Raw genomic sequence first — 25,361 nt, forward strand, 5'->3', positions numbered from 1 at the left:
ATCGTGAGGAGCGAAACGTTCCAGGAGAGAGATCCAAAGAGAGGAGGAGCCTCTCTCTCTCTCTCTCTCTCTCTCTCTCTCTCTCTCTCTCTCTCTCTCTCTCTCTCTCTCTCTCTCTCTCTCTCTCTCTCTCTCTCTCTCTCTCCAATACAGTAAACTAGGCCTACATACAATACTCGTTGATGTATTAGCCATGGATCGTCTGTTGGCATGAGTACGTAAACGTCTGCTGGTCGATCATCCTTGTGACCTACAGCACTTCGGGCGAGTGCTCTACCAGTGAGCCATATCTGCCCCCACTCCCACCCCCACACCCACACCCACTCCTTATAGAAAACAAAACCAAAACTACAGAAGAATGCGTTTTAATCACAAGCTAAGTCTGCACTCTTATATTGGTGCATTATGCAATAACAGACAATAGAAATAACTAATACATGTGTATATATAATGTTATGGTATATTAATAAACAAATGTATTAAAAATAGAAAAATAAAAATTACAACAAATTCAATTCTACAAGTGAAATATACCTTTAAACGTTGCATAATTATGTAAATATATGTAAGGAATATGCATAGTGTTTAACACCCAGTCAGTAATTACAGGCATAAAAATAGCACTATATTCAGAATACAGCTTTGAAGATTCGTTAAAACAGCCACGGTCTATTTCAAGTTTGCAATGATATTGTAAAACATAATTTTTTATATTTTGTAAATCAGTATGCCTCCATTTCTCTACCCCTAATCTTATTACCATCTAGAACACGAAAATAATTTATTCACATTTCAAATAAAATCAAGATTAAAAATAGTTACTAAATTAATAATGTCAAAATGTATTATTATTATTATTATTATTATTATTATTATCTAATTGTTGGGCACTTCAAATAAAAAAAATTAAAAGTACGATATTTATTTTATGAAAATAATTACCGAGTACTTTTTATTATGCTGCCACAATTAATTACTTTTCCTTGTAAATATTTCGGTATTTTCCGTAAAAATAACGGAATTGTACGAATAAACACTTCGTTTGGTACGAAATTTCCCGATGTTGCTTAGCCACGGGCCACTGCCGACACGATGAGAAGCACACCTGCAACGCCCACGAGAATTCCTCCCACAATGCACAGCGCGAACGCCCAGCTCAGGTAGGATGAGAAGCCATCTTGTGTTCCGTAGATGATCACTCCCACGAAGATGCAACCAGCTTTAAAAAAAAGAAAAAAAAAGAAATGTTTAAAGGGACATTCCTGAGTTTGCTCCATTATAAGATGTTTCCGACTAATAAAATAGTTCTACGATTAAACTTACATATTAAATATCAGTGTCTTTATATTCAATGTATTTCTGGTCGTCTTAATATTTCTAAGAAGCCCAAACTGGATTTTGTCTTCAAATAATTTCGTATGTACGAAAAAAACAATATTTTAGGAAATAAAATGAAATTTAACCTAGTACAAATATTAGAACAATCAAAAACATGTTTAATATACAGCCACTAATATTTTATGCAGAAAAATATATTTGATATGTAATTACAATCGTTAAAAAGTCTCTGTTAGTCGATAATATCTTAAAAATTGCAGCAAACTCAGGAATGTCCCTTTAAAGAAACTCCGTCTGGTATTTTGTCTAATGAAAAAAAAGAAGAAGGAAAACTGTGTTCGTATTAATGTGTTCTCTAGCATTAGATAAACTATCAGATTTGTCGTGCAATGTTTGGGATTTAAAGGTAATACCAATGTTCTAAACTAAATAACTTCCGACTGGGTCAAAGGTTGGAGGTGCACCGGCTGGGTCAAAGTTGGAGATTCTCCGGCTGGGTCAAAGTTGGAGATTCACCGGCTGGGTCAAAGTTGGAGGTGGTCCAGTTGGGTCAAAGTTGGAGTTGCACCCAACTTTTGATAGAGCAGTTAATACCACAAGCCCTGATAAATGTGAGAGTGTTTGTTGTAAAATAAAACAAGAGTACCGGTGAGGTACATGATACGCCCGTCAAGAGTTTGATGAAAAACCATAAATGCTAATGAATATGTTACGGGTATGAATCAGTTCTAATTATGTGAAATATTTGCAATGGGATGGATGTAGAGTTTATTTTGGACCAACTATTGATGATACTGTATCCAATGGAGAAGGTGCTGTCTGATTAATGAAGTCCTGACTTCTTCAAAGGCTAAACAAGATTTCCCTATGATGTTCAGAATACAGACCAAAAACAATATTTATTTGTATCACAGTGACCTAGTAATTGTATGTGACACACTACCATCCCATGTTGTTCCTACATTTGAGATTTGATGGTCCTGTATGCAAGATATGGTCCGGACAAGAAAACGTTAACAGATGGACAGACGGACGGACGAATGGACGGAACGACATACCATAATACGACCCATCATAGACGGGCGTATAAAAACTGGGCAAAAACAAATGTATGCATTTTATTTCATCTAGTACCACTGTGTCATGTAGTCTTTAGCTGGAGTCACCTCTAGCCTTTCCCTTCGATTATTTTTGTAGGACAGAGCTAGAGGACTCTGTGTCTAAGGGCAGGGCTAGAGGGGACTTTATATGTATAAGGGGAGGGCTAGAGGGGACTATGTGTAAGGGGTGGGCTAGAGGGGACTTTATGTGTATGAGGTGTGCTAGAGGAGATTCTGTGTTTAAGGAGAGAGCTAGAGGGGACTCTGTGTAAGGGGGGAGGCGGCTAGAAGAGACTGTGTATAAGTGGAGGGCTAGAGGGGACTGTGTATAAGTGGAGGGCTAGAGGGGACTCTGTTTATAAGGGGAGAGCTAGAGGGGACTCTGTGTATAAGTGGAGGGCTAGAGGGGACTCTGTGTATAAGTGGAGGGCTAGAGGAGATTCTGTGTAAGGGGAGGGCTAGAGGGAACTCTGTATATGGGGAGGGCTAGAGGGGACTCTGTGTATAAGGGGAGGGCTAGAGGGGACTATATGCATAAGGGGAGGGCTAGAGGGGACTCTGTGTATAAGGGGAGGGCTAGAGGGGACTAAATGCATAAGGGGAGGGCTAGAGGGGACTCTGTGTACAAGTGGAGGGCTAGAGGAGGCTCTGTGTAAGGTGAGGGCTAGAGGGGACTGTGTATAAGGGGAGGGCTAGAGGGGACTGTGTATAAGGGGAGGGCTAGAGTGGGATTCGAGCGAAGTAGCCTTGTGCTTGAAACATGTATGGGGTACCTGTAAAAAAAGTACTCAAATTTTGTGCAGAACTAGGGTAGTCATAGACGCTACTTGTTATCTCTGAAATGAGCACCTGAACCCCCAATTTGTTCTGATTCACGTTGATGGTGAAGGGTGGTAGTATTTATATCCGTGGTGTATATGTCGATTGATACGCTGCAGGTTGGCGTTTTAGCCACATATGTTACCATTGTCGTCTATGGGATTTGATTTCATGGTATACACCCTATAATAGTCACTGACTAACTATGCTGAATAATAATTAAAATAGTAGCTAAAAATACTTTTGTCATACTTTCAGATACGATCTCGGCATTTCAACAAACGTCCTAACCAGTCAACATACAATAATTTAAACAAAATACCTCATCAGACTGAGTCCGTTACGGTCTCTCTCTCTCTCTCTCTCTCTCTCTCTCTCTCTCTCTCTCTCTCTCTCTCTCTCTCTCTCTCTCTCTCTCTCTCTCTCTCTCTCTCTCTCTCTTTCTCTCTCTTTATTTTTAATTTTTTTTATCTTACCAAAACTGCGTTCATTACAGACCCGTAGTAAGGCATAACATATGATCATGTGACTTTCTAATTGCAAAAAACAACAACGTAATCCCGTGAATTTTTTAATTGTTTTTATTATTGGGGTTTTTTTTTGGGGGGGGGAGGGGAATTGCACGTTAGGGATTCTTTTTTATTTTTTTATCTTACCAAAACTGCGTTCATTACAGACCCGTAGTAGAGCATAATATATAATCACGTACTTACCTACTACAAAGCATAACATATGATCACGTGACTTACCGACTACAAAGCATAACATATGATCACGTGACTTACTGACTACAAAGCATAACATATGATCACGTGACTTGCCGACTACAAAGCATAACATATGACCACGTGAGTGACTTATCGACTACAAAGCTTAACATATGATCACGCGACTTACCGACTACAAAGCATAACATATGACCACGTGAGTGACTTGCCGAATACAAAGCATAACATATGACCACGTGACTTACCGACTACAAAGCGTAACATATGATGGCATGACTTACCGGTTTCAAAGCGTGACATATGATCACGAGACGTACCAACTACAAAGCATAACATATGATCACTTGACTTATCGACTACAAAGCATAACATATGATCACTTGACTTATCTACTATAAAGCATAACATATGATCACTTGACTTATCTACTATAAAGCATAACATATGATCACTTGACTTATCTACTACAAAGCGTGACATATGATCACTTGACTTATCTACTACAAAGTGTGACATATGATCACTTGACTTATCTACTACAAAGCGTGACATATGATCACTTGACTTATCTACTACAAAGCGTGACATATGATCACTTGACTTATCTACTACAAAGCATAACATATGATCACTTGACTTATCTACTACAAAGCGTGACATATGATCACTTGACTTATCTACTACAAAGCGTGACATATGATCACTTGACTTATCTACTACAAAGCGTGACATATGATCACTTGACTTATCTACTATAAAGCGTGACATATGATCACTTGACTTATCGACTATAAAGCATAGCATATGATCACTTGACTTATCGACTACAAAGCATAACATATGATCATTTGACTAATCTACTATCAAGCGTGACACATGATCACGTGACTTACCTACTACAAAGCCTAACATATGATCGCATGACTTACCGGTTTCAAAGCGTGACATATGATCACGTGACTTACTGACTACAAAGCGTAACATATGATCACATGACTTACCGACTGCAAAGCGTAACATATGACCACGTGACTTACCAACTACAAAGTGTAACATATGATCACGTGACTTACCGATTGCAAAGCATAACATATGATCACGTGACTTACCCGCCGCGAAGCAGAGGATTGCGTTGAGGATGGGGAAGATTTTTTTGTCTCTGAACATCTGAACGAGGATGGTGAGGATCAGCAGGATGCCCGCGGCTCCGATCAGAATCAGCCCGACTGTCTCGAAGAACTGGGTCGCTCGCAGCCAGCCTGAGGACGACAATTTTAAAAACATCGTTATCTCGAAGTTATCCCAGAACAAAACTCTCTGGCGAAGTTAAAGAGGTTGTGTCCATTATACCCCCAAAATACAACTCTCTGGCGGAGTTAGAGGTTGTGTCCACGACAGGCGTGCTTTAACAGTTTTCTGACTAATGGTTTGTTTAACGACATCACAGTAATATCACTGGCGTAGAAAGCGGGGAGGGCAAGGGGGGAATGTGCCCCCACTTTTCAGATATTTTGCTTTATATTTGCTATATAATAGTGTAAAAGTGTGTAAATATAAAAGTGTGCCCCCCCCCCCCCCCCCCCCCCCCACACACACACACACTTTTTGGCACCTTCCTACGCATATTGATTTATTCATTAACGGCTATTGGATGTCAAACATTTTGTTAAAGATGTTTTTTGTTTAACGACACCAGTAATCCACACTGATTTATTAATCATCGGCTATGGGATGTCAAACATTTTGTTTAAGTTTGTTTTTGTTTAACGACATCACTAGAGCACACTGATTTATTAATCATCGGCTTTGGGATGTCAAACATTAACGACATCACTAGAGCACACTGATTTATTAATCATCGGCTTTGGGGTGTCACACATTAACGACATCACTAGAGCACACTGATTTATTAATCATCGGCTTTGGGGTGTCACACATTTTGTATTTCTGATATATGGTCATAGAGAAAACCCTCTCAACTTTGTCATTAGTAGAAATGATCTTTTATATGCACCATCCCACAGACAGGACAGCACATACCACGGCCTGTGATATAGCAGTCGTGGTACACTGGCTGGAACGAGAAATAACCCAACGTGTACCTCAACGCGAATCGATCCTAGACCGACCGCGCATCGGGCGAATGCTTTTTCACTGGACTACGTCCGGTCCATTCGTTATCTGGACCTCTGTTATAGGTTACCGGCCTCAGTGGCTTCGTGGTAGGCCATCGGTCTACAGGCTGGTAGGTACTGGGTTCGGATCCCAGTCGAGGCATGGGATTTTTAATCCAGATACCGACTCCAAACCCTGAGTGAGTGTTCCGCAAGGCTCAATGGGTAGGTGTAAACCACTTGCACCGACCAGTGATCCATAACTGGTTCAACAAACGCCATGGTTTGTGCTATCCTGCCCGTGGGAAGTGCAAATAAAAGATTCCTTGCTGCTAATCGGAAGAGTAGCCCATATAGTGGCGACAGCGGGTTTCCTCTCAAAATCTGTGTGGTCCTTAACCATATGTCTGACGCCATATAACCGTAAATAAAATGTGTTGAGTGCGTCGTTAAATAAAACATTTCTTTCATTCTTTCTGTTATAGGTTGGACTATACCAATTAAAATCCCATAGGCGACCATATTAACGTTTGTGTTTAAAAACACTATATGCAATATATCAACCAAACACTGACCCATAAATACCAGTACTACAACCCCTACCTCAAAGTATTAACTGCAGAAAATGGTACCTTTCATGGCTCATTTTCGGTATAAACAGATGTTTTTACAACACCCCAAGTTTCGCACAAAATTTGAGTACTTTTTTTACATGTACCTCATACATGTTCCAAGCACAAGGCTACTTGACACAGTGGTACTAGATGAATTAAAATTGTATACATTTTTAGCCCAGATGAAAGTAATTGTTTTTTACAACCAACACATTCACATTTATAACCAATCACAAGCTCTATCAAAAGTCGGTACACCTCGAACTTTGACCCAGCCGGAAATTATTTGGTTTAGTGCTACCTGTTTAGTTACCCCAGGATCTTCTAACTCTAGCGAAGTTAGAGGTTGTGACTCAATGTCGAGAAATCGAAGGAAGGAAATGTTTTATTTAACGACGCACTCAACACATTTTATTTACGGTTATATGGCATCGAACATATGGTTAAGAACCACACAGATATTGAGAGAGGAAACCCGCTGTCGCCACTTCATGGGCTACTCTTTTCGATTAGCAGCAAGGGATCTTTTATATGCACCATCCCACAGACAGGGTAACACACACCACGGTCTTTGAGATACTAGTCGTGGTGCACTGGCTGGAACGAGAAATAGCCCAATGGACCCACCGACGGGGATCGATCCCAAACCGACAGCGTAAATTCTCGAGGGGGCGGGACGTAGCTCAGTGGTACAGCACATGCTTGTGGAACGTGCTGGCGATCGTAGAAAAAAATAAGGTCGCTATGCTAGTAATTTACGGCAATAGCTTATTAGAACGGGGCCCAGGTGTGTTTATTTATTACATTTATAATATATTATCCTCTGATGCTACAGGTCGCGATGGTAGGTATTTACGGCGATAGTAGTGCTGAGGTCGCGATGGTAGGTATTTACGGCGATAGCAGTGCTGAGGTCGCTTATTAGAACGGGGCCCAGGTGTGTTTATTTATTACATTTATAATATATTATCCTCTGATGCTACAGGTTGGTGGTCTCCAGCGAAATAAACATCTGTTCTGTTTTGTTGCCACTCGGTGTCTGCAGCGCAGTCAAACCACTTTCTTTCTGACATATGCATGGTCTACAGTGTCTTCAAATTAATACAGCTTTTAACTACTGAAAATAATAAGGAGATAAATAACCTTGGAAAATATTTATTACTGGGCGAATCGAAGTAGAGACCAGTTCGTACAAACACTATAACTAGTTATACATGGTTATTTATATTATATATTATAAATACCCACATGCCCATTTATTATCAATAGTAGTTAACAATACTGTACCTTTATATTAAATTATATTATATTACCATATATCCTATACTATACTACATGCGATTTTAATTATAGCTTAACAATAGCTGTGTACATGTTTAAGTCACTCTCCACCATTGCACTGCACTGTTGTATATATATATATATTAATTTATAGGTTCAATACTGTTTTTATGCCATTAACCTGTAAAGCTTAACGCAATAAAAAAAAAACTTGAACTTTAGGCGATGAATGTGACTAAAAATATTATAAACGTTTGTTTTGTTTTACGACACCACTAGAGCACATAGATAATTAATCATTGGCTATTGGATGTCCATCATTTGTTCAATGTTGCGACATATAGTATTGAGCTACATATTTTTTCACTCGCAACAGTGTCAAAAAATTGGTAATTATAACATATAGTCTTAAGAGAGGAAACCCACTACATTTTTCCATTAGTAGCAAAGAATATTTTATATGCACCATCCCATAGACAGGATAACACATACCACAAACATACCAGTCGTGATGCACTGGCTGGAACGAGAAATTGCCCAATATGCCCACCGACGGGGATCGATCCTAGACCGACCTCGAATAATGCGAGCGCTTTACCACTGAGTTATACACCGCACCCTTGCGAAGTATGTACAAAGAACTTGAAATAAGGTTATCGGCAGTGCAAATCAAAAGACGAGAAGCGGTCAGAACGATGGGAAACTGTTAAAACGGCCTTGAGTGTTATATTATAGATAGTATTATAGATGGTGCTGCAATCGTTTATAAATACTGTAAACTGGGCCATCGCCACCACTCCCTCTGGATTACCGACATTCCAGGAGTAAACACACAGTCACAACTTGCCGCGGTTTGACCTCTCTCGACAATATCAAAAAGCGGACAAAACAAGAATAACGCCTTTTTCCGGGAACCCACTCCGTCAACCTGGCGGAACTAGCCGAAGCGGGAAAAAGCACGTTTTCGTGAAACTGTTCTATCTTTTCTTCTCTTCTGAGAAAAACATGAACGTGAAACGAAATGAGTTCACAGAATAACGTGGTTTCGGTTAGGCGGGGACAGGCACGTTGAAAACAGTGTTGTCATTATAGCGACGGTGATGGACATCGTGGCGTGTCCATACATATTTAAACAGTGATTAATATTGACAACGAGGCGTTTTCCTCCTGGTTCAGAATTCACTGTAATGTTATATCTCTTTTATTATACATAAGACTGAGTACAGTGGGGGGCTAGCCCAGTGGTAAAGCGTTCATTTGATGCGCGGTCGGTATAAGATCGATCCCCGTCAGTGGGCTAGTTGAGAGAGAGAGAGAGAGAGAGAGAGAGAGAGAGAGAGAGAGAGAGAAGAGAGAGGGGGAGATGAGATGGGGGGTAGAGATGTGGGATGGGGGGGGGGTAGAGATCTCTTGCTACTAAGGGGGTAGAGAGGGGGTAGAGAGTGGGGTAGAGAGAGGGGTAGAGGTAATTGTCCTTTTCCGGGTCCCCCATTTCGTTTAAACACATTTTATAGCGAAGGAAAACAAGTTTGGTTCTAAAGTATATCAACGTTTAACAGTTGGGCCGCATATAGCTACATTTTTATTGTCATTTCTACGCTTCAAATGAGCACTAAACTAGCTGTTACAGAACAAAATTACCTACACCGGCGTCAAAAGCCGTGACAAGCATCAGTTATAAATATTGTAACTATGTCATCTGTTCAGGTGGGTGAAACGATTAGTGGTATAGCTTAGAGCAACAAGTTTCCGAAACAAGACTGTTCAGTGTTTTATCAACACATGTCTGCTTTTTAAAACAAAATATGTGCTTATAATAATTTAAATAAAAATGCTTTTAAATATTTCAGGCAAATTACAAAATGGAGTTCTCGACAGCCACTGTCAACAAGTAACAATTTTGGAAGACGGATGTAATACTTTTTATGCAAAAGTGAATAGTTGTAATGGTAAAAATATTTTGTTAAAAATAATAAATAATAGTTAAATAAATATTTAACAGATTCCAAGAAAGTTTTTGTTAAAATATATAAGGACCACATTATATATATTCGGCATGTATCTGTAAAGCCAGTGGTACAGTGTTCGCCTGTTGCGTGGTCGGTCTAGGATCGACACGTCCAGACGTGTGGAAATTTAGATGATGACGAACACACGGTCTTAAAGGTAGAGTTTCGATCCTGTGACCAAAGCAGCTCTGGTGAGCGCTCTACCCATACCCTTCTTAAGCACTTACTCATCTCCTGCTATGATTACAAACAACACAACGTTTATTTCTCTCAGTTCACATGACGGTGAATCATTGACGTGGCTTACAAGCATATACACTGAACAACAAAAGAAATACACATACAGACACACATAAAAACACACACACACATACAAATACATATACACACACACATACATACATACATACATACATACACACTACACACACATACATACACACACAAATAAAGGAAATAAAGATCATTCATTCATTCATTCATTCATAGACACAAACAGACACACACACCTATACACACACAACACACACACACACAAACACACACACACACACACACACACACACACACACATAGAGAGAGAGAAATATATAGAGAATCCTACATGTGTGGCCGTTAGATACCATTTATCTTACAACGAGTTGTTGGTATAGAGAATAATACACGAGTAGCCGTTAGATACCATTTACCTTACAACGAGTTGTTTATATAGAGAATAATACACGAGTAGCCGTTAGATACCATTTACCTTACAACGAGTTGTTTATATAGAGAATAATACACGAGTGGCCGTTAGATACCATTTACCTTACGAGTTGTTTATACAGAGAATAATACACGCGTGGCCGTTACATACCATATAACTTACGAGTTGTTTATATAGAGAATACTACACGAGTGGCCGTTAGATACCATATATCTTACAACGAGTTGTTTATATAGAGAATAATACACGAGTGGCCGTTACATACCATTTACCTTAAAACGAGTTGTTTATATAGAGAATAATACATGAGTGTGACACTGCCCCTCTTTCCCAGCCAAGTAGAGGTTATATTGTAATAGTGGTCAAGAGTTTGAAACTTACTGCATGCATCACTACGCCCACAAAAACACAGTGTTAAATACGTAACTACTTAACTTGCACACAAATGTAGGGAGTAGTTTGTTTAACGACACCACTAGAAAGAAAGAAAGAAAGAAATGTTTTATTTAACGACGCACTCAACACATTTTATTTACGGTTATATGGCGTCAGACATATGGTTAAGGACCACACAGAGATTGAGAGGAAACCCGCTGCCGCCAGTACATGGGCTACTCTTTCCGATTAGCAGCAAGGGATCTTTTATTTGCGCGTCCCACAGGCAGGATAGCACAAACCATGGCCTTTGTTGAACCAGTTATGGATCACTGGTCGGTGCAAGTCGTTTGCACCTACCCATTGAGCCTTGCGGAGCACTCACTCAGGGTTTAGAGTCGGTATCTGGATTAAAAATCCCATGCCTCGACTTGATTTATTAATCATCAGCTATTGGATGTCAGACATTTGGTAATTCGACATATAGTCGTAGATGGGAAACCCGGTACAACTTTTCATTAGTAGCAAGGGATATTTTACATGCACTATCTTACAGATAGGATAACAAATACCACAGCCTTTGACATACCAATCGTTGTGCACTGGTTGGAATGAGTAGATTTTTTTAAATATCAATATTATTCTATAGATTATTATATTCAAAGATATCAATATTATTATCGATATTTAAGTTTTAAAATGTCAGTATTATTATCGAGATTGTAGATTTAAAACATCAAAATTATTCTTGAGATTGTAGATTTTTTAAATTTCAAAAAGTATTTTTGAGATTGCAGCTTTAAAAATATCAAAGATTTCCTCGCGACTGCAGCTTTAAAAATATCAAAGATTTCCTCGCGACTGCAGCTTTAAAATGGTGCCACCAAAGTTAATGATGAAGAACCCAACTTACCTGGAAGATACTGGCGGGCGTTTAGAAGATCATAACAAATATCTGAGATACAAAGTTTCCACAACCCCTGATGCTGCCCGGGCGCACTGATCCAGTATGGCGAACCAAAACCTATCACATCCAACAGACAGCCTAAGAGAATCAAAACTAGCGAGCCCTTCGCGTAACCAGAGAGACTGGAAAAGTCCGCCATCTTCTTTAGTTGCAGAATCAGATTGGTTTTTCTTTCTTTTCTTTTTTTATCTTTTTTTTTTTCCTCGGGGTTAGTAGAACCGCCAAGAGGTACCACGTGTCGTTTCGCGCGCTGAGGTTATCAGTCGAGTTCTTGCTGGGCCGATTTCTGACTTAAGTTAAGTGTAGGATGCAACTCAGGATGAAAAACTCGCACGCCGGAGTTCCGTGTAATACTGTAGCAAGGGTAAGGGCGGGTCCAACGAGATGACTAAGAGGATGTGATCGAGATGGAGATAATGCTGCTACATGGAAGGGATAAAAGTTAATGTTATACAACACCACTAGAGCAACTTAATGTATTAATCATCGGCTATTGGATGTCAAGGGAAGGGATAAAAGTTAAAAGTTTTGTTTTACCGAGAGAACAAAGGACATGTACATTGTGTAATATAGACGATATCGGAGATGAGTTTTATTATCTATTTATATGTAATAAACTCAAAGATGCGCGAATGAGACTGCTAAACAAATATTATTTTGTGAGACCCAATGTGATCAAAATGAAAGAACTCTTCAAATGCAAACGTGTCAGTACTCTTAAAAAATACTGTGTGAATTTATTAATGTTATATAGCGAATGAATGAATGAATGAATGTTTAACGACACCCCAGCACAAATGTATATCGGCTATTGGGTGTCACACAATGGTAAGTTATAACGAAGGAAAACAAGTTTGGTTCTGAAGTATATCAACGTTAAACAGTTGGTGCGCATATAGCTACATGTTTTTATTGCCATTTCTGCGTTCCAAATGAGCTCTAACTAGCGTCCAGAGCCGTGACAAGCATCAGTTATAAATATTGTAACTATGTCATCTGTTCAGGTGGGTGAAACGATTAGTGGTATAGCTTAGCGCAACAAGTTTCCGAAACAAAACTGTTCAGTGTTTTATCAACACATGTCTGCTTTTTTAAACAAAATATGTGCTTATAATAATTTAAATAAAAATGCTTTTAAATATTCCAGGCAAATTACAAACTGGAGTTCTCGACAGCCAGTGTTAACAAGTAACAATTTTGGAAGACGGATGTAATACTTCTTTCGTAAGTTACGCAATTGTTTCGTAAGTTACGCAAGTAAATAGTTCTAATGGTAAAAATATTTTGCTAAACAATACGCGTTCTAATAAATATTTTAACAGATTCCAAGAAGGTTTTTGTTAAAATACATAAGGACTATATTCAGGTCTTCTAGATTATGGCAGCCCCACGCCCATGGCTAGTGTTATTCAATGTTCGACTAGTAAATAACTACTATTGCCATGCCCGACGGCTAGTGAAAAAACAAGTTATCAAATGCTCCATTTAAGTCTATTTTATAAATATGAATATCCTGCCTGCAACCCCACCCCCAATTTTAGTGTTTTTAATCTCTATCTCCTTCTTTAGGTAACCTAACTAATCATTACTATCAGTAAAATTGTATTAGGTAAAGTAGGGCTAGTGAATTTTTAATCGTGGCTAGCAAATTTTTAAAATCACTGATCTTATGGCCAGTGGATTTTGTAAAAAATTTAGAAACCTAGCTATATTATATATTTTTGGCATGTATCTGTAAAGCCAGTGGTACAGTGTCCGCCTGTTGCGCGGTCTGTCCAGGATCGACACCTCCAGACGTGTGGAATTTTAAAACCCTTCAGATGATAACGAACACACGGTCTTAAAGGTAGAGTTTCGATCCTGTGACCAAAGAACCTCTGGCGATCCCGCCCTTCTTAAGCACTTACTCATCCCATGGTATGATTACAAACAACAGAACGTTTATTTCTCTCAGTTCACATGAGGGTGAATCATTGACGTGGCTTACACGCATATACACTGAACAACAAAAGAAACACGCATAGATAGACACACACACACACACACACACAGACACACACACACACACACACACACACACAGAGGCACACACACAGACACACACACACACACACACACACACACAGAGGCACACACACAGACACACACACACACACACACACACACACACAGAGAGAGAGAGAGAGAGAGAGAGAGAGAGAGAGAGAGAGAGAGAGAGAGAGAGAGAGAGAGAGAGAGAGAGAGATATGATTTATTTAACGAAGCCCTCAACACATTTTATTTACGGTTATATGGCGTCAGACATATGGTTAAGGACCACACAGATTTTGAGAGGAAACCCGCTGTCGCCACTTCATGGCTACTCTTTCTGATTAGCAGCAAGGGATATTTTATTTGCGCTTCCCACGGGCAGGATAGCACAAACCATGGCCTTTGTTGAACCAGTTATGGATCACTGGTCGGTGCAAGTGGTGTACACGTACCCATTGAGCCTTGCGGAGCACTCACTCAGGGTTTGGAGTCGGTTTCTGGATTAAAAATCCCATGCCTCAACTGGGATCCGAACCCAGTACCTACCAGCCTGTAGACCGATGGCCTAACCACGACGCCACCGAGGACGAGAGAGAGAGAGAGAGAGAGAGAGAGAGAGAGAGAGAGAGAGAGAGAGAGAGAGAGAGAGAGAGAGAGAGACACACACAGACAGAGAGACAGAGAGAGACAGAGAGAGAGAGAGGTAGAGAGAGGTGGTTAGATACCATATATCTTATAACGAGTTGTTTATATACCGGCCTCGGTGGCGACGTGGTTAGGCCATCGGTCTACAGGCTGGCAGGTACTGGGTTCGGATCCCAGTCGAGGCATGGGATTTTTTAATCCAGATACCGACTCCAAATCCTGAGTGAGTGCTCCGCAAGGATCAATGGATAGGTGTAATCCACTTGCACCGACCAGTGATCCATAACTGGTTCAACAAATGGTGGCGTCGTGGTTAGGCCATCGGTCAACAGGCTGGCAGGTACTGGGTTCGGATCCCAGTCAAGGCATGGGATTTTTAATCCAGATACAGACTCCAAATCCTGAGTGAGTGCTCCGCAAGGCTCAATGGGTAGATGTAATCCACTTGCACCGACCAGTGACCCATAACTGGTTCAACAAATTCCATGGTTTGTGCTATCCTGCCTGTGGGAAGCGCAAATAAAAGATCCTTGCTGCCTGTCGTAAAAGAGTAGCCTATGTGGCACTCACTCAGGGTTTGGAGTCAGTATCTGGATTAAAAATCCCATGCCTCGACTGGGATCCGAACCCAGTACCTACCAGCTTGTAGACTGATGGCCTGCCACGACGCCACCGAGGCCGGTCAAACATTTGGTAATTTTAAACACGTCTGTACAACCTGTTCGAATGTCTTAGATAATAGTGGAGACGGCTGCTGTAAAATATAGTAGGGTGCGGGAACATAAAGAGGGGTGCAGAAAAATAAAGGAGGGCGACAGAACGTGAAAGGAGGGCTGCAAAATGCAATAGTGGGGCGGGCCGCCCCGCTTAAATGGAGCAGCGAGAACACCGACTCTATTACGTTCTCAGTACGTCTCGTTAAATTGGTGCAACTCCTGGGTTAAAGTTAAAGTTTGTTTTGTTTTGTTTTGTTTTAACGACACCACTAGAGCACATTGATTTATTAACCATCGGCTATTGTATGTTAAACATTTGGTTTTCATTAGCAGCGAGGGATCTTTTATACTTCCTCACATACATGACAGCACACACCATGACCTTTGATATACCAGTCGTGGTTGGAGGGGGGGGGGGGGCAATTAGGAATAGGAAATGTTTTATTTAACGACGCACTCAACACATTTTATTTACGGTTATATGGTGTCGGACATGTGGTTAAGGACCACACAGATATTGAGAGAAGAAACCCGCTGTCGCCACTTTATGTGCTACTCTTTTCGATCTTTTGTACGCACAATCCACGGCCTTTGATATACCAGTTGTGGTGCACTGGCTGGAGCGAGAAATAGCCCATTGGGCCCACCGACGGGGATCGATCCCAGAATGACTGCGCATCGAGCGAACGCTTTACCTCTGGGTTACGACCCCCCCCCCCCAAAAAAAAAAATTAATAATAATAAAAAAATAATTTACAAAAATTAGGAATAGGTTTACTGAGATGATTCACTCCTACGACTTAGATACTTCAGGCGAGCTCCCTTCCCACTGATCTAGATCCTGCCCCTTGTAAAGTACTAGCATATATTAATTAAAAGTTTACCCAACTTTTCATTCCGCAGTTAATTCTACTAGTTCTGCCATTTCTGATGATTGTGACAGTGTTGGCTGTCTTATTTGACAAGTAACTTCCAGTCATTTAATTTGAACTAAAATAGTTCCGATACTTAACAGAAAAAAAAATCAACCTCCATTGAGGGGATTCGAACGCAGCGACCTACCAAATAAGCTAATAGGGAGGTTTCCACTAGATATGTCCAAGAGCTGTGAGCTACGGACAGTTGGACTGTTACGGCTCCTGACTGGGTTAAACTTGTATTCTTGTGTTGAGTCCTAATGTCGGCTCCAAATGTAACAGAAAAATCAACTGCCACCAAGGGGATTCGAACTACGGATTCTTAGTACACGAGTCCAATACTCTATCATTGAAGCTAATAGAAAAATTCCCACTAGCTACTGCCAACGGGAACACTTTATACCAACACTATTACAAATGTACAAGCCGCTACTGGGTTTGACAAATGTGCGGATTCTGCCAAACATAGGATGACGTTTTTTATTCTGCTGTACTTCTGATATTCACAGTATGTGTATATATATATATGTCCGTCTAGCTCTCCTACCGTCAGAGTACTCGGGCTAATAACTGCCCAGATGTCCGTCTAGCTCTCCTACCGTCAGATTACTGGGGCTAATGACTGTCCAGATGTCCGTCTAGCTCTCCTACCGTCAGAGTCCTCGGGCTAATGACTGTCCAGATGTCCGTCTAGCTCTCCTACCGTCAGAGTACTCGAGCTAATGACTGTCCAGATGTCCGTCTAGGTCTCCTACCGTCAGAGTCCTCGGGCTAATGACTGTCCAGATGTCCGTCTAGGTCTCCTACCGTCAGAGTCCTCGGGCTAATGACTGTCCAGATGTCCGTCTAGCTCTCCTACCGTCAGAGTACTCGAGCTAATGACTGTCCAGATGTCCGTCTAGCTCTCCTACCGTCAGAGTACTCGAGCTAATGACTGTCCAGATGTCCGTCTAGCTCTCCTACCGTCAGAGTCCTCGGGCTAATGACTGTCCAGATGTCCGTCTAGCTCTCCTACCGTCAGAGTACTCGGGCTAATGACTGTCCAGATGTCCGTCTAGCTCTCCTACCGTCAGAGTCCTCGGGCTAATGACTGTCCAGATGTCCGTCTAGCTCTCCTACCGTCAGAGTCCTCGGGCTAATGACTGTCCAAATGTCCGTCTAGCTCTCCTACCGTCAGAGTCCTCGGGCTAATGACTGTCCAGATGTCCGTCTAGCTCTCCTACCGTCAGAGTCCTCGGGCTAATAACTGTCCAGATGTCCGTCTAGGTCTCCTACCGTCAGAGTACTCGGGCTAATGACTGTCCAAATGTCCGTCTAGCTCTCCTACCGTCAGAGTCCTCGGGCTAATGACTGTCCAGATGTCCGTCTAGCTCTCCTACCGTCAGAGTCCTCGGGCTAATAACTGTCCAGATGTCCGTCTAGGTCTCCTACCGTCAGAGTACTCGGGCTAATGACTGTCCAAATGTCCGTCTAGCTCTCCTACCGTCAGAGTCCTCGGGCTAATGACTGTCCAGATGTCCGTCTAGCTCTCCTACCGTCAGAGTCCTCGGGCTAATGACTGTCCAGATGTCCGTCTAGCTCTCCTACCGTCAGAGTCCTCGGGCTAATAACTGTCCAGATGTCCGTCTAGGTCTCCTACCGTCAGAGTACTCGGGCTAATGACTGTCCAAATGTCCGTCTAGCTCTCCTACCGTCAGAGTCCTCGGGCTAATGACTGTCCAGATGTCCGTCTAGCTCTCCTACCGTCAGAGTCCTCGGGCTAATAACTGTCCAGATGTCCGTCTAGGTCTCCTACCGTCAGAGTACTCGGGCTAATGACTGTCCAAATGTCCGTCTAGCTCTCCTACCGTCAGAGTCCTCGGGCTAATGACTGTCCAGATGTCCGTCTAGCTCTCCTACCGTCAGAGTCCTCGGGCTAATGACTGTCCAGATGTCCGTCTAGGTCTCCTACCGTCAGAGTCCTCGGGCTAATGACTGTCCAAATGTCCGTCTAGCTCTCTTACCGTCAGAGTACTCGGGCTAATGACTGTCCAAATGTCCGTCTAGCTCTCTTACCGTCAGAGTACTCGGGCTAATGACTGTCCAGATGTCCGTCTAGCTCTCCTACCGTCAGAGTACTCGGGCTAATGACTGTCCAGATGTCCGTCTAGCTCTCCTACCGTCAGAGTACTCGGGCTAATGACTGCCCAGATGTCGGTCGGCCTAGGATTGATCCCCCGCAAAGCGCTTTACCACTGGGCTACATCCCCGCGCCCCCTTGTTGACAACAAAGTGCACACATGTAAATACGTAAAGTTAAGAATGTCCGGAGTTTGGCTTCGAGCAATACTTGTGGAAATTCCGTGCTGTTATCAATCATGACCCGAGCTCTCTCTGACAAAATACGGCGTGTTAGAGGTCACGACACAGCCCACGGGCGAATCGTTACCTACTTTCAGGTGCAACAAATTCCTCTTTGTCCTTGGCGGTACACGCAGGTAAAAACACAGGTAAACACAGGGAACCGTGAAGAAAGAAGGAAGGAAAAAAATGTTTTATTTAACGACGCACTCAACATATTTTTTATTTACGGTTATATGGAGGCAGACATATGGTTAAGGACCACACATATATTGAGAGAGGAAACCCGCAGTCGCCACTTCATGGGCTACTCTTTTCGATTAGCAGCAAGGGATCTTTTATATACACCATCCCACAGACAGGATAGCACATACCACGGCCTTTGATATACCAGTCGTGGTGCACTGGCTGAAACGACGTGAACGAAGAAAACATATTGCCATCGTGTCAGTAGTTTATGTAGTCAGATCCCATTTCTCAGAAAGGTGCTTATTTATCGATGTGCGAGCATTTCTTTAGGATTATATCCCACATATTTTTCTAACCTAATTTGGGTATGCTGAATCCGATAAAGTATGCTGGCCGCCTCAAAAATTACGTTTAGCGGGTCGAAATGACCAAAAGAAATTGACCATCTACGAAAATAGGAATGTATGGAAAATACACATTAGCCAAGTATAATAACACATAACCCGTGCCACAGCTTTACAAAAACCAGTCTACATACTAAAACTTCAATTAAATTATTATCATAATGTAGTCAAAAAGAAAAAGTACTGATCTTGCGATGATATTTCTGACCCGAGAACTGGAGCAAGCTTTATATTGGAAAAAGGTTTGGTTTAGCCAATTTTCGGAAATGTAGAGTATTTCCTTGAAATTTATTAAAATGTCGTTAAATTAATGAATATTTTATTAGCCAAAGACTAATATTTTTTAGTAATTTTTTGTAAAACTTAGCAATTGGCTAATATTGCAATGCACAGGGTGAACCCTGTTGGAGTACGCAGCAACACAATCACAAATCCTGCAACTACCTGATGTGTTGTACATTATACTCGTTGAAGAAACATCTTCTGTGATATTCCTTCACCTCAGTGTGAGCACTGTCAGTGTACTCTGACCGTGCGCTACATTTTGGTGGAGTGTAAGCATCTTAAAGGAACTCGAAAAGATATATTTGGCCCACGTAATGTGATGGAATCATTTCGAATCCATCTAGAATTTGTTTTACAATGTTTACGTGATACTGACTTTTACTCTAAAGTTTAATATTACCCATCGGTGATATTTGCTTTTTGCACAGTTCTTTACACTGTATTTTTATTTGACTATTGAGCTAGACGGACATTTGGACAGTCATTAGCCCGAGTACTCTGACGGTAGGAGAGCTAGACGGACATTTGGACAGTCATTAGCCCGAGTACTCTGACGGTAGGAGAGCTAGACGGACATTTGGACAGTCATTAGCCCGAGTACTCTGACGGTAGGAGAGCTAGACGGACATTTGGACAGTCATTAGCCCGAGTACTCTGACGGTAGGAGACCTAGACGGACATCTGGACAGTTATTAGCCCGAGGACTCTGACGGTAGGAGAGCTAGACGGACATCTGGACAGTCATTAGCCCGAGTACTCTGACGGTAGGAGAGCTAGACGGACATTTGGACAGTTATTAGCTCGAGTACTCTGACGGTAGGAGAGCTAGACGGACATTTGGACAGTTATTAGCTCGAGTACTCTTACGGTAGGAGAGCTAGACGGACATTTGGACAGTTATTAGCTCGAGTACTCTGACGGTAGGAGAGCTAGACGGACATCTGGACAGTTATTAGCCCGAGTACTCTGACGGTAAGATAGCTAGACGGATATTTGGACAGTTATTAGCTCGAGTACTCTTACGGGTGGGTGCAGTGGCGTAGCGTGGGCGGTACCACCGGGGCGTTTGCCCTGGGCGCAAAATTCTGGACTGGTGGAAGGGACTCGGGGAGTGCTAACGGTCCACTGGTTAGGGGACGCAATACTTGCCTTGCCCCGGGCGCTGGCAAGCCACGCTACGCCACTTGGTGGGTGCTCGCTTGAGGTGCTTGCGTTGCAGGATTAAACCACCTCGGTGGATCCATTCAGCTGATTGGGGGTTTTCTCGTTCCAACCAGTATACTACAACTGGTCAAAGGTCGTGGTATGTGCTGTCCTGTCTGTGGGGAATGTGCATATAATAGTTTCCTTGCTGCATTAGGCCAAATGTAGCAGATTTCCTCTGATGACTACGAGTCAGAATGACCAAATGTTTGACATCCAGTAGCCGATGATTAATTAATCAATGTGCTCCAGTGGTGTCGTTAAACAAAACAAATCTTCTATTCAGCTGATTAGAGGTTTTCTCGTTCCATCCAGTGCACTACAATTGGTCAACGGCCGTGGTATGTGCTTTCCTGTATTAAAATGTTTTATTTAACGACGCACTCAGCACATTTTATTTACGGTTATATGGCGTCAGACATATGGTTATGGACCACACAGATATTGAGAGTGAAACCCGCTGTTGGCACTTCATGGGCTACTCTTTTCGATTAGCAGCAAGGGTTCTTTTATATGCACCATCCCACAGATAGGGTAGTACATACCACGGCCTTTGATATACTAGTCGTGGTGCACTGGCTGGAACGAGAAATAGCCCAATGGGCTTTCATGTTTGTGCATTAGGAAAAATGTAGCGGGTTTTCTCTCTATGACTGTGTCAAAATGACCATATGTTTGACATCCAATAACCGATCCTGATTCAGTGTTCTAGCTAGGATTTTGATGGGGCAGGGCGCTAATTTAATTGTAGGGCATTTTTAACGCAAAAATCTTATTTTTGAGGCAAGTGCTGGATATGATCGAATATTTTACATTCATAAATATCATACATGTATATGTAGAAATATCTATGCTGGTTTTAATTTACAAAACGTTTTTGGAGGGAGGGGAGCAATCAATTTCTAAACCCAAATTTATTGTTCTTAAATTTGGATGTTTGATGAAACAGTACATTCATCGCCGAATGCAATATTATTGTACTAATATACTAAATATAGACACTATTAAAAAAAAATCTCGTTCCAGCCAGTGTTTGCTAGGTGGTGTGTGGTTATGTGCGTGACGGTGTGAGGATTACTTCGCATTCAAGCTTTGTAAGACTGCCTGTCCGCTCGTCTGCAGTTACTAGTATATCGACTAACAATAGAAGAAGAAAAAACATACCACGTTACTGCTATCGGCTTTCACAACTGGCCAAACAATGTATTGTCAAACGTTTTTTAGTTGGGAATTTAGACTCGTAACAACACTGTACACCCTTTGACAGGAAACAAGATTTTGTATTTTGCGCGGTGAAACTTCCGGATTCCGGACAACCAAATGGGAAGATAACTGTAATCTGAGGCCTATCGGTCCATTTTTTCCCCTAAAAACTGGCCCACACTAATGCATTCCAATGATATACATATTAAAGCAATGCTCGGTAAGTATCGGTATGTCACCTTTAAACTGAGAGTATACAGAGGCTGTGTTAAAACACCTACCACAGTGCCTTGCCATGGCCAATTTTAGCAATGGAAACTTGAGGGACACCAACTTCAAAATGTAATAACTTTATCAAATTTTGGAATTTCTTCATACAATGAGCAGCTATTTTTTCTTCTACATATGTTCTATCTGCACAGTGTTGTCTTGGAAAGATTTTGAAATATTTAAAGGAAAAAAAATCAATCATTAGATTTTACTTCATTTTTAATGAAATATTAAACTTAAATTTAAATTTTTAAAAAACAAAAAAATCTAAAACTGTAAAATTTTGCATTTTAGATATGATAATTGGAGGCTTAGTAAAGATATGGTGACTGAATTCATGATACATTATTAGAAATGTGTCAGAGGGATGGTGAAAGTCACAAAATTGGGGCCATTTGCAACAAATGTTTACACACTAATTTCAGGGAAAATTAGACATGATAGGCCTCATATTCAATTTTGACCTGCTGTATTTACTTAATCTACTTCATTTACTGTATTAGACATGTAGCCACTTTGTAAAAGGCAAAACAGTCCATATAAATGCATATTAATATGAATATGCCCTACAGATATTACTTAGGTATACACCATAATATTCTTTTTGTTGACGACAACTTTGAAAATGAAGATTTTGTCACAAAATGCTGATATAAATCATACCAAGAGGTACTTGCACCATATTTTTCAGTTTCCAGTGATAACTGTGAACAAATGTAGTCATGTGCCAGTGTCTGGGATACCTCAGTGTAGTATTTCTTGATTGGAAGGATGTTTTTAGTAATGACCACTGAATATGCATTATGGATTATTCTGCCATATGTATTACAAGCCAAATGTTAACCTTTTTGGCACATTTTCTGCAATAAACTTGACAAGTATACCAGCATCTGATTACTGAACACAATAAATACATTCAGACAGCATAGAATATTAGCCTATTAGATTTTCTAAGGATAAAAGACCATTTTTGAAAAATGACTGAAGTGTGTAATTTACATAAATGTAGGTGAAATGTATTATTAGAGTACTTAATCTTGTTAAAAACTGTATACTATTTATTTAAAGTGTTTAATTACATTTAGTAGTGATATATTCATTATATTTAGATCTTCTGTCCAATTGCAATAATTGAGAAACTCATTAAAATTCAATATGTAAAAACAATTAAAATCTCAATATTGACTAACAAAATCCAACTTTTGCTCTTTTTTACCAAATTATTAGCTCAAAACTGTTAACAAATATTGCAACAACCTGTAGTAACATCAGAGGTCATTTTATGCTATTTTGGAGGATACTGAAATTTAAAAGTTGAACATTTTAATTTTAATTTTTAATAAATTCAAAAAAAATGTTTTTTAATTTAATAAAATATTTAGAAAATAAATAAATTAGTTTTGATATTCCTTGTGGTATGCACAATCAGTCTGTGTAATTTCACCTCTCTGGTTATAATACTTTCATCAGAATCAAGCATTTAACCGGTGTAATGTGTGAACTATATCAGGCCTCAGACCACAATTAATTTCGCTATATGTTTCTATATAGCCTTAGTGGCTATCACATTTTTATTAATATCAGCAGGCCCGTGAAGTTTTGTATGTACCTTTGCCTGCAATGAGGACACATACCCTGAAAAGGACAACCCCTGTTGTCCAGCTCTTTCTCCCAGCATATTGGTTTAAACAGACACACCCTCTAAACCAGGCCGGAGTACACCCATTTTACACAAAAAGCACTACTTTTGCATGGGCCGGAATTACCACAAACAAGTCTTCAATGTCAACAAGTTACACATGTTTACAAACTACATGCTATCCCCTGTCACTTCAGTCAAACAGTTGCCACTTCATAGCTGTCTGCCATGAAATAATCACAGTCAAACAGCAGACTACTTGCGCGGTGAAACTTCCGGATTCCGGACAACCAAATGGGAAGATAACTGTAATCTGAGGCCAGACCACAATTAATTACGCTATATGTTTCTATATAGCCTTAGTGGCTGTAACATTTTTATTAATATCAGCAGGCCCATGGATTTTTGTATGTACCTTTGCCTGCCTGGGGGGACACATACCCTGAAAAGGACAATCCCTGTTGTCCAGCTCTTTCTCCCAGTATATTGGTTTAAACAAACACCTTCTAAACCTGGCTGGAGTACACCCATTTTACACAAAAAGCACTACTTTTGCATGGGCCGGAATTACCACAAACAAGTCTTCAATGTCAACAAGTTACACTTGTTTACAAACTACATGCTCCTCCCTGTCACTTCAGTCAAATAGTTGCCACTTCATAGCTGTCTGCCATGAAATAATCACAGTCAAATAGCAGACTACTTGCGTGGATAAATGGGAAGATAACTGTAATCTCAGGCTAGTTTGCGGATGACTTTTTGTTTTGTTTTGTTAATCCTTAATTGTTTTAACAGAATTAGGAAGAGTGTCTTTGCATATTGTGCGTAAAATCAGAACAGTTAAGTATTGGTTAAAACTGCTACAAATAAAAACTTGTATTTTAAAAAAATCATTATGAAGATATGTTAGAAGATATGAATCCCTCTAACTGGCTTCATCAGGTTAGATTTCTACTATTATTTATAGGTTTTGGAGATGTTTAGTCAACATGTAGATAGCGTTGTTTTGTTTGTAAAGGGATTGTCCCGAGTTTCCTGCGTTGTAAGATGTTTCCGACCAATAAAATATTTTAACGTCTAAGAATATGCATTAAATATATTTTCTTGTTTAGAATATCAGTGTCTGTATATTACAAATAATCCTAGTTTTAAAATGTTCTCCCAGCGTCTACGTAAAACAATAAACCTACCTGGAAGATTGGACGAGTCCAAATAATCCGCACACTTCCCGTTGGTGTTACAAACACGCCATATTCCGCTGTGAATAATAAGAACCGAAAACCAATAGGGAGATGCGAATCCAATGAGATGTAACAATGCACCGAGAGGAATGAGAATCAGACAGACTTTCACAAACACCGAAATACTGGAGAGATCCATGTCTGTCTGCGGTCTGTCGGAAGATGAGCAAATACCGAGCTTTGGCGGTTTACCTTACCTTGTCAACCACGCCTTATGGAACGTCACA

The 25,361-nt window shown here is 40.7% G+C and overlaps 1 protein-coding gene across 2 annotated transcripts; it reads right to left on the reverse strand.

The window, feature by feature from the left end:
• Positions 1-349: 349 nt before the first annotated feature.
• On the reverse strand, positions 350-25,361 carry LOC121377062. Of its 2 annotated transcripts, none has more exons than XM_041504922.1 (3): positions 25,084-25,361; positions 5,095-5,244; positions 350-1,219 (listed from the first exon to the last, which is right to left on the reverse strand). In XM_041504922.1, exons 1-3 carry the CDS (start codon positions 25,271-25,273, stop codon positions 1,068-1,070), a joined length of 492 nt encoding a protein of 163 aa, XP_041360856.1. In that variant the 5' UTR covers positions 25,274-25,361; the 3' UTR covers positions 350-1,067. The 2 variants fall into 2 exon arrangements, with proteins under 2 accessions (XP_041360856.1, XP_041360855.1); XM_041504921.1 differs by lacking the exon at positions 25,084-25,361 and adding an exon at positions 11,998-12,477.

Source organism: Gigantopelta aegis, chromosome 7 (genome assembly GCF_016097555.1).
Source record: "Gigantopelta aegis isolate Gae_Host chromosome 7, Gae_host_genome, whole genome shotgun sequence".
Lineage (NCBI taxonomy): Eukaryota > Metazoa > Mollusca > Gastropoda > Neomphalida > Peltospiridae > Gigantopelta > Gigantopelta aegis.